The sequence below is a fragment of the Myotis brandtii genome, unplaced genomic scaffold (assembly GCF_000412655.1).
Source record: "Myotis brandtii unplaced genomic scaffold, ASM41265v1 scaffold604, whole genome shotgun sequence".
Classification (NCBI taxonomy): Eukaryota; Metazoa; Chordata; class Mammalia; order Chiroptera; family Vespertilionidae; genus Myotis; species Myotis brandtii.
This window is the reverse complement of record NW_005370286.1, coordinates 494,074-504,458: the sequence shown is the minus strand read 5'-3', so window position 1 is coordinate 504,458 and position 10,385 is coordinate 494,074. Positions and strand designations below refer to the sequence as shown.

Below are 10,385 nucleotides of genomic sequence, written 5' to 3'. Positions count from 1 at the left end.
GTCTCCGCACGCACCAGGCCCTGCACGCACCAGGCCCTGCATGCACCAGGCCCCGCCATGCACCAGACCCTGCACGCACCAGGCCCTGCCATGCACCAGGCCCCACCATGCACCAGACCCTGCCATGCACCAGGCCCTGCACTCACCAGGCCCTGCCATGCACCATCCCCGCACGCACCAGGCCCCGCATGCACCAGGCCCCACACGCACCAGGTTGCACCAGGCAAAAGTGCCTCCCACCCAGGCCTATCCCCACCACTGGCCCAGGGGTAGTTTGTGTGGGATTCTTATCGGGGATCTTGTGTGTGATTGTGAGCTTATTTGGTGCTTTTCCCCCAAAACCCCTTCACATCCTAATTCCCTGGTACGGTTCTGACCCCAGTGGGATATCAGCTGATCAGTTCTGCCCTGAATTCTCCGCGTGGCTGTCTCAGCTCGGTGCCTGAGTTCCTGTCCTCCTTCTGTCCCTAAGCTTTTCCTTTTTTTTTTTTTTTTTTTTTTTAATATATCTCACTGATTTTTTCACAGAGAGGAAGGGAGAGGGATAGAGAGCCAGAAACATCGATGAGAGAGACACATCGATCAGCTGCCTCCTGCACACCCCCCACTGGGGACGAGCCTGCAACCAAGGTACATGCCCCCGGGACCCCTCAGTCCGCAGGCCGACGCTCTATCCACTGAGCCAAACCGGCTAGGGCGCTTTTCCTTATTTTTATCATGAGTCATTTCTCACAAATGCAAGGTCTTGACTGCTCACATCTGCCAGGATCTTCCCCTACCTTCTCATGCTAGGTCGCTGTTATAATGACACTATTTCAGTAGTCGCTGATGTTGTTCTTTGTAGTAGTCACTGTTAAGGTTGAACTCATATGCATTGTTATTTAGAAACATCTCTCAGCCCCGAGTTCCTCTGCTCGTGTTACTGACAGTTGGAACGAAACCGTCCTCTACTCACGTGGTAGGACATGGTGGTACGTCACTCGGGGTCTCTCCCCGACACCGGGCCAGGCTGCCCTCGCTCTGTGTACCATCCCGTGCTGCCAGTCTGGAAGCAGTGCCAGTGGCCGCTGTCATTGGCAGGCTTCCTCTCCTTCCTCAGAGGTTCCAGAGCTGGACCAGAGCCTTGGAGCAGGCTTCCTTTCTCGGGCCAGCTCAGCCCAGAGGGTCCCAAGTGTGACCAGGAAAGCACACCATTCTTTGTAAAGTCAAACCCATTAAACGAAACCTAAGGAGGCTGCCAGAGCTCTCCAGGACAATCAAGAAAGATACATGAAAGGGGTGGCATGACAGGTACATGAGAAGGGGTGGCTTTGTAAGACAGAAACCCTGGGAAGAGCAGATTGGGGTGGTAGCTGAGGGGCAGGTCTGTATTCTCAGCACCAAGTGTTGGAGGGGATCTGGCCCCTGACACTCTGTCGCTCCTCTGAGCGGGAGCCCTTCAGGGAAGGGGCCACCCTCAGATTTCACTGGGTCAGCGGGACAGTCGGTGGCCTGCTTTCTCTCAGCGCCGTCCCCCAGCTTTGGGTCCCCTGCTCTGTATTGCGGAGGCTGCATTTCCGGCCTCCCTTGCTCTGGTTTCTGACACTGGACACCAGCGTGGTCGGAGGGGGTGGCAGCCGGAGCATTTCTCCCTCCTTCCTTAAGGGCAGCCTCTCAGCGCCTCCCTCCAAGGTCCCGGCTCCCGCAGAGGGGTCCCTGTGGTCCCAACTCTTGCTGGCCCTCCCCGCCCAGGGTGGGCTTCCGACAGTGGGGGTTGTTGGGTTGCCTCCCCCGCCCTGTGTGGCTAAGATTTCTTCTACCATTTGTGTCCTTGAATTCCATGTGCAATTTCCTGTGTTGGGAATACCTAGATTGGATCCCACCTGGGCTAATCAGCTAATGCATGGACAGATTCCGCTGGAAAAGAAAAGAAAAGAAAAGATAGCGTTTTTTGTTTTTGTATTTGTTTTTAGTTAATCCTCACCTGAGGATATTTTTCCATTGATTTTTTTTTTTTAGAGAGAGTGTGGAAGGGAGAGAGAGACAGAGAGAGAGAGAAACATTGATCTGAAAGAGACATATCAATCAGTTGTCTCCCACACGTGCCCTGACCAGGGCCAGGGATCTAGCCTGCAACCCACGTATGTGCCCTTGACCGGAATAGAAACCCAGACCCTTCAGTCCGAGGACCAACACTCTATCCACTGGGCCCAGCTGGCTAGGGCAGAGACTGCAGTTGTAAACGCAGGGCTCCGGGCCTATGTGCCCCCGCTCGGGCTCAGGGTCTTGGTCCAGGCTCAGCGTGTGGAGTGTGGCAGAGCCAGTCCTGGCTGTGAGTCACACAGGGGGTGTTACATTGAAAACTACAGTCAGGCTCTCTACTCTGGCCCATCACTGGGGTTCCTTCGCTTGCTTTTATCTGGCCTTAGTGGGCTTTACTGCCCAAACTGGAACCCAATATGGAAACCATGATTGTTGGTATTGCTGACCAGCACCCCACCCCCACTTCCCAACGAACTGATTTGGGATCCTAGCCTGTTGGGGGGGCTGAGGGCAGCTGCTGAGGGAGTGGCCTTCATCAGCCTCTGTGCTGTTCACTGGGTGACACTCACTTTTCGACTCCATTGCCTGATGGCGGGGGTGGCTCACTGCAGGGGGAGGAATCGAGGGCACGAGAGGGGGTTGTTGGTTCATTGTTGCCCTGTAGGTGCAGCAGGAGCCCAAGCGTGATGATGACTCTGATTCTAAATGGACATACATTTTTTTGTACTTTTATCTCCAAGTGGGTGACCTTTAAAATATTTGCTTTATTTGTTTGCCTGCCTGTCTCATTGATGATTGCTTTGCACGTCTGCAGCATCTAGAAGCACGGTAGCAGAGCAGGAGCGGGCCCGGGCCCAGCGGAAACAAGGCTGCCTGTCTCCTGTGCCCGCCTGTGCTCGATACCGCAGGCCCAGGTGTCAGGCTGGGACCAAGGCCAAGGAGGGAAATGTGATGTCCTGACATAGATTAAGAGAGATCGATGTGCAGTGGTTCACTCCGTGTGTCCTGTTTCAACAGCTAGTTCTTGTCAGGCCTTTATTCTTACGTCCTGAGAGGAGAAAACGCAATCATGGAGTTATCAACAGGATTTCATTGATCATTCTGTAAGAATGAAATTGTGCTCCGTGCATTTCCCCCCTCAAGGTGTCAGGGATCCTGAGTTCATCGGTCTAACCCCGTCAATTTAGAGATAAGGGCAATGAGGTCCACAGGGGTTAAGTGATTGGCCTGCCGTGCAGCGTGGCTGATGGGGAGGCTGGCTCCAGCACGCACTGCGCCCGCCCCTCCTGTTCTTCTTGGCTGGTGTGTGTGTTTACAGCCAGCGTGCCAGCATCACTTCCCAACACTGGGCGCAGCGGCCTGCTCTGACACCCCAAGAAGGGCAGCAGGGAGACGGTGGGTCTTCGTGGACCTCATTCCCAGACACAGTGAGAGCTGCTTGGCTCAGACGCAGGGCTGAATTATTCAAACTGTGAGCGAATACGCTGGCCAAGGGGAAACTTGGGCTGTGCCAGTGCAGCCAAAAGTGAATCCCAAAATAGATGCTTTTGAATAGACTCACTGCCACAATCTCCCGATGGAGCTTCTGATAGTGAATGCTTTCTCTGGAATGTGGGTACCAGAAAAATAGTGTTATTAACCCCTAGAGTGCCGGGGAGCGTGATCGCGCTCCTGTCTTTCGCCAAAAGTGCCGGGAGCGCTATCAAAGCTTCGAAATGGCGTCCAGTTCTAAGTCTGCTTTTATTAGTGATGATGATATTGCTAAATATGTCAATGTAGTAAAGGTTTCCTTAAGTTTTTGAATATGTAACTTCATTTACTTGCGATTCATAATTTTTTTCCTAAACTGCTGTAAAATCAGCAAAAATGCCTTGGCAATTTTAGCATAGTTCCTAGGATATTGGTTGGCACTCAAAGGGTTAAAGAGGGTTAACTTAGATCATTGCTAGGCTCTGAAGGAAGAGAGCCTTCAGATGATGAGACGAACAAAACAAAAACCTTTCTCTAGGAGTCAAATGTGACTCTATGAGGAGTTGGTGGAATGGAATAAAAGAAAAGTTAGCACTTTAAGAAAAATGCAGTTTAGATTTCTTATAAGCATGATAGACTAAGCTAACGCAAACGTGCCCCTCCTGCCGGGAAAACAGGAAGTGCATAGTTAATCCTGTAAGTGAAGAGGGAGCAAAACACACCCCTCACCGCTGTCCTCCGTCTTGGCCTTTGTTGGGTTTGGCCCAGGATTGGTCCAGGGGCTGGGGGCTAGCATTCTAATTCCCAGTGGAGGTGTGGGAGCCAGAATTTGCATAAAGCTCAGAGCCTTGAAGACCTGTCGCACCTTAGGGCTTAGAAATTAAAACACCAGCCGTGCATGGGGGTGGGTTCCAGTTTTAGTCTACCTCAGCAGCACAAGAACCAAAAGCCAAACATTAGCATAAAAACAGGTGCAACTATTGAAGACATTCTGGTCTTTCATCGTGACAAATGCAGAATTATCCTGTAGGCATCCCCCACCGGAGCATACAGGATGCAGAGATGAAACAGCAGCACATAAGCAAACCAGCCATGGCTGGGGGTAGGGGGTCAGGAACTACAACAAACAGGAGAATACAAACCTCCAAGAATCTGAAATAATAAATGAAGTTTACTGTAAAGATAAGTATTTTAATTTTTAAAAGTGATCAAAGGAGAAATGGAGCCATAATGAAAGAATAGAACAGTATGAAGAAAAAGCAATTGGAAGATTAAAAAAAAAACTTCTTAAAGTGAATGATATGGTTATTGAAGTTAAAGAAGAAACCATCAGATTAGACACAGTTGAAGACCAAATTTGTGAATTAGAAGATAAATCAGGAAAGTTTCTAAAATGCACCAAGTGAAATAAGTGGAAAGTAGGAAAGTGTTTAGGAGTCATAGAGGAAAAAATGAGAAGATGTATTAGGAAACCCAGAATGGAAGAATATTAAAATGGGAGAGGAAAATAAAAAGATTTGAAAAGAATAAGGACTTTTAAAAAGATAACGGCTGAGAATTTCCTAGAATTGGAAGAAAGCCAAACAGTTTTGCAGCAGAAGAACAAGATGAGGGAAATCACCTATCAGATATCCAGACATATGACAGAGCTGTGATAATTAAGATGATGTGTTATTAGTCCAGCAATGGACACATGGGCCAATGAATAAAGTCAAGGGCTTTAAACAAACATATGTGGCAGCTTATACTTTATAGAAAAGATACTACAAATCAGTTGGAAATGACAAGGTATTCTGTAAATTGTGCTGAGAGAGGCCCTGTCTTGTCTCTTGACCCATCTACCCCTCTCCCTCGCCCCCAGCAGCTCGGAGTGAGCTTCCCAGACGGCTGTCTGGCCTCCCCTCCCCAGAGCTGCTCTTCCTGCTGCTGCTGAGGGTCTCAGGACAAGTTTCTAGGTCAAAGAAGTTTGAGAAATGCTGAATCCTTTTCCTCACTTCTTTTTTTTTTTAATTCTTTTTTTTTTGTAATATATTTTTTATTGATTTCAGAGAGGAAAGGAGAGGGAGACAGAAACGTCATTGATGAGAGAGAATCATTAATTGGCTGCCTCCTGCAGGCCCCACAATGAAGATCGAGCCAGCAACCCAGACATATGCCCTGACTGGGAATTGAACCATGACCTCTTGGTTCATAGGTCAACGCTCAACCACTGAGCCACTTCTTGTAGATTTGATGTGCATTAGACTAGTAAAGACCCTGAGAGTCACAGTAAGGAAACCTGTTCATTTTCTTCAGTGTCCTTTTGGAAAGAGTGGTCGCACACATGGGCTTCCGAGACTGTTGGGGGTAAATTCAGCGCCCACAGTCACCATGGTGCTCAGGGCCTTCCACAGTCTGGGCACCGCTGGGCTCTTCAGGCAGGTCTCCCATCACTGCCCGTGTGCGGCGAAATCACAGCCTCTCCGTTCTGGAACGTTCTGACCTCATGCCATTCTCACTGCCTGGGATGGCCTCTCCCACCCTGTAAGACTCTATTCTACCTTTGTGGTTCACTTGGGACACGTGGCCTTATGTGAAGCCTTCCCCGACCCTCATCAGGTGGAATCAGTGCCACCATAGCTTCGTTCCCATCACCTGAATGAGCCGTCCCGTGTGACGGCTGCTGTCAGTCAGGCCTGAGTCTCTCCTATTGGTCCCTGTGGCTTCGGGCACACCTGCCCGCCGGAAACTGGGACACCATCATGGACTTGGCTGCTGTTTTCCCCATCGCTGGGCCCACACCACCCTTCCTGGCATCCAGGGGCCACTGCCATCACAGTGTGGTCTCAGAGAGCAGGGCGGCCTCTGCCGTTGGGCCACGGAGCCACGCTGTTCCTGCTGTATTATGGCCAAGTGTGACAGAGGTTTCTAAATGCTAGCTCTCTAAATGCTACCTCTCATTTCACGGTAGCAGTGTCCGGCCACCTGTCTGCCACCAGCCGTCTGGCTCCCCCAGCTCTTTCTGCGGGGAGGTGAGGAGACGCGAGGCCTGGTCCAGGAGACAGGGCAGAGGGCCCTGGCCGGATGGTGATGAACCTGGGCTACTTCCATGTCCCGTCCCCCCAGGAGCCACTTGTGTTGAATCTCAATTCAGTATTTGGACATCATTTTAAAAAATTCTATTTTATGAATATGTAGATTTTTTATTCTCCTTTTTCCTCATGAGGCAAGAGGAGAAATAACATTTATTAAGAACATTCTAAGTGCGGGCGCTGTAGGAAGTGCTTTAACTATCTTAACTATAATATTTTTACATTTATAGGCATACCCGTTTTATTGCGCTTTGCTTTATGGTGCTTCGCTGATACTGATTTTTTTTTTACAAATTGAAGGTCAGACCCTCCACCAGCAAAAAGATTCTGACCTGCTGAAGGCTCAGATGATGTGTAGTATTTTTATCAAGAAAGTATTTTTTAATGAAGAGATATGCATTTGTAGGCATAGTGCGATTATTGCACACTTACTGGGCTATGATACAGTGTAAACAATGTGCACTGGGAAACCAGCGGATTCGCGTGATGAGTTCTGTTGCGATACTCGCTTTATTGTGATGGTCTGGACCCGGCCACCGTGTCTCCGAGGTCGGCCTCGTACACTCTGTAGCATGCACCTGCCTCAGAAATGAGGCCTCATTCACTGGGGTAGCCAGTCACTTCAGGGGTAGCAGGTCTGTGTGTCGGTGAACACGCAGCCACAGTGGATGAATTTAGTCCATAAAAATTAATTCCCACGTGTGCTGTCTTATCATTTTAGGGCCACTTTACCCATTCCGAGAATCAGTAGAAGATGGGAGACGGAAAAGGAACATTCCGATTTTGGTTTGGAACCTCCGTGTGATGGTGCACGTAACCCTCTTACGGAGGGTGTGGTGCACACCTGTGCTCTCGTCCAGGTATCCCACCGCCCTCCGCGACCCAGCCAGGCGGACCCTGTCACTTCCAGAGAGACTGCAGATCGCTGGCACCTCCTGAGCCGTCTCCCCGTGCGTCCTGGTGGGAAGGAGGGCGATTGTGTCATTGGGACGTTTGAAAACTTCAGTTATCAAATTTCCTATGAGGCTGGAGAGCCCTGTGGCTTCTGGAACCGTATCCAGATGCGGCCCCCCTTTTGTACTTCTCAGTGGCTTTGTGGGTGTGTCCAGGGCTGCTCATGCATTCTTTTTAATGAAAAGACTTATTTTTATACTTAAATGCCTTATAATCTTAAACTGAATTTTACCAAATGCTGATGTCCAAGCCGTTCTGTGTGATTCTGCCCCTGAAGTTCATCAGGCACAGGGCCCCTTTGACATTAAATGGCAATTTCTCATTTTCTCCGGTTTTCGATGTCTCGTCTGGCTGCGGAGACTGGTGTCACTTTCCCTGAGTCGGAGGCTTCCCGGGGTGTCCCCGTCACCTAGGACAAGGCCCTAACAATGGAGCTGGTTATGGGGTTGCTCTCCGTCCTTCCCCTTCCCGCACCAGCGGTGGACGAAGCCCCTGAGCTCAGGTGACTTCATTGCGTTACCCACGTGGGCCGGTTCTCTGCCGGCCACCAACCCTCCGCCTTGGCACTCTGAGGAGCCCGAACCATAAACACCCACAATGTGTAGTTGTGGAGGGATTCACGTTGGAGAGACAGACAGAAGGGGACAAGGAGCCGGAGGACACTAATAAATGCCATCTGTGATGGGCTCTCAGAACCACTGGAAAGGAAGCTGACGCTCCAGCCGAGCAATGGCCAAGCCAACGGGCACAAAATCAGCCCGGACTCTTGCTGTGGGGACGCGGGGACGCGGGCGGGGGGGGGGGGGGGGGGGGGGGGGGGTGCCTGTTTCCAATTGGCCTGTCACCCCTGGCCAGTGGATGGGGTGCCCACAGACTGGGGCTCCATCCTTGGCTTTGGTGGGTGGGGCCAGGGAAGGGACACGGCCAGACCAGCCTCCCTCATCTTGCTGTCCTCCAGCTCGGAGAGGGAGCAGGACAGTCAGTGGTCCACAGAGTTGGAGGCAAAAACAAATCCATTGTGCTGAGCCCGAGGGTGGCGCATGGAAGAGAGAGCCAGGTCCTTGGGAGGATGCTGCGGGCGCCTCTGGGAGAAGCTGAGCTCTGGAGGCCCTGGGCCTCCCCATTACCCACTATTTCCCTACCAAGCACCCAGGTCCCCCCCCGCCCCAAGCCTTGAACAGACCCTCAGGTGTCCTGAGTGGACCCAGGATGAGAGAGAGCAGATTGCCTTCATCACCCACGCAACAGCTATGACGCCAACGAGGTGACATAGTGAGCGCTTAGGTGCAGCCAGCATTTCTCTGGCACGGCCTTTGACGGACACCTGATTCCCATGACGACGCATGGGCATGTGCCAGCCTCGCCCACTTTACACATGGCACCAGGTCCAGAGAATCTGTGCCATCTGAGGCCACTCAGCTGGTTGGAGGACGGCTCTCAGAGCCCACCTGGATAGCAGCAAGAGTCTAGGCCACTCCGAGCTGTGATGTGACAAGCCAGGTGACCATCGTGGACGGAAGGCACGCCTTTTCCTTGCAAACACCTGGGTAAGAATGTGTGTGCCTTTCCTCGCAGTCAAAATACTGCCTGTTTCTAGAATGCAGAGCCTCAAAAAGCAAGAGTGCACACACACACACACACACACACCCTGAGAGGGGATGGACACTGCCCACCGCCCTACCCTGGCAGGTAAAGGGACTCCCCTGGGGAGACAGAAGTGGCCTCTTCAGGGAGATGGGGGGCCCCACACTGTGCAGAGGTGTGATGATTCAGTCAGGCTCTCATCGGCTCGCTGTGTAGCGGGTGCTGGGCGGGAGCCGCTGGAGCTGCCTGTGGCCTTGCAGCTCCAGAAACTCGCCCAGCCCGTCACAGGGGCAGTGGCAGCAGCGCCGCCCGTGACTTCTGCGGAGATGGCAGCTCTACACGTGGAAAGGAGCATGGCCGCTTCCTCTCTGCAGTATGTTTCCCCGGAGAGACCACCACCATTTGATCTATTTTTGATTAAAATGTAAAAATTAAAAATTAAATCAAATGGTGTAACTCCTTGGGGAAAACACACTTGGGTTATGAAGTATTCCCCACAGTAACCTTGAGACTCTCCGGCAGCACTGTCTCATCCGTGGGTGGTCCGTGTATGTCCCATGTAATTAAAATGAATCGCCTGCCTTCCCATGTATGGACGGTGGGCTGGTGCCTCCGGAGCAGGTCCTGGTGGCGGAGGCGCCGGCGGAGGGGACAGGTGGTGCTGCCCAGCCAGCCGGGACCCCCCGGGAGTCCAGCACGGCCCCTTCCCCTGCCAGCTCCCCGGTGCGGTCTCACCCGGCCGTCGACGAAGGTGCGCACCGCTCCTGCTCTAGCAGCCTAAGCGCATTTCACGTCACCTCACCAATGACGGGCACGGCCCCAGAAACAAAGCAGGCGCCATTGGGTTTCCTAGGAAAATGTGTTTTGCGGAATCCAATCTAGGACTTATTTGTATCCGACTACTTTGTCCGTCTGCCTCGGCATCCGGGAAAGCCTGTGCTTGATGGGATCAGGGCAGGAGCCTGGCAAATGAGATGCCAGCATTTGCATCCACGCTGCCCACGGGCATGCGCCACGCCGGCGTGACGGGATGTGACTGAGTCGTGGCTTTATCTCCACTCGTGTGGGATGTGGCTGCCTAGTGACACTTTCCTGTCTGCTTTCGTGATGCCACCGGATAAAGACGTTTCTGGAGTAAAGGGTTTTGCGCGGCACAGCAACACTGTGGCATCTCTAAGCGAGTGAGTGTGTGAGGGCGCCGGGCCCAGGGTGGCCCCAGAAACGCTGAGCCCGGTGTGTGAGGGCCCCGGGGCCCCGGCTGCTCTGTCGTTAAGTGCACACGAG

At 52.1% G+C, this 10,385-nt stretch overlaps 1 protein-coding gene across 2 annotated transcripts in view; it reads left to right on the top strand.

Moving 5' to 3' along the window:
• LOC102253639 overlaps positions 1-7,844 on the top strand; it is an 18,360-nt gene extending 10,516 nt beyond the window's left edge. For both annotated transcript variants that reach the window (XM_014550604.1, XM_014550605.1), the window contains one exon: positions 7,285-7,844. In XM_014550604.1, coding sequence (XP_014406090.1) covers positions 7,285-7,720 — 436 coding nt within the window. In that variant the 3' untranslated portion in view covers positions 7,721-7,844. The remainder of the gene's footprint in view (positions 1-7,284) is intronic.
• Positions 7,845-10,385: the final 2,541 nt, after the last annotated feature.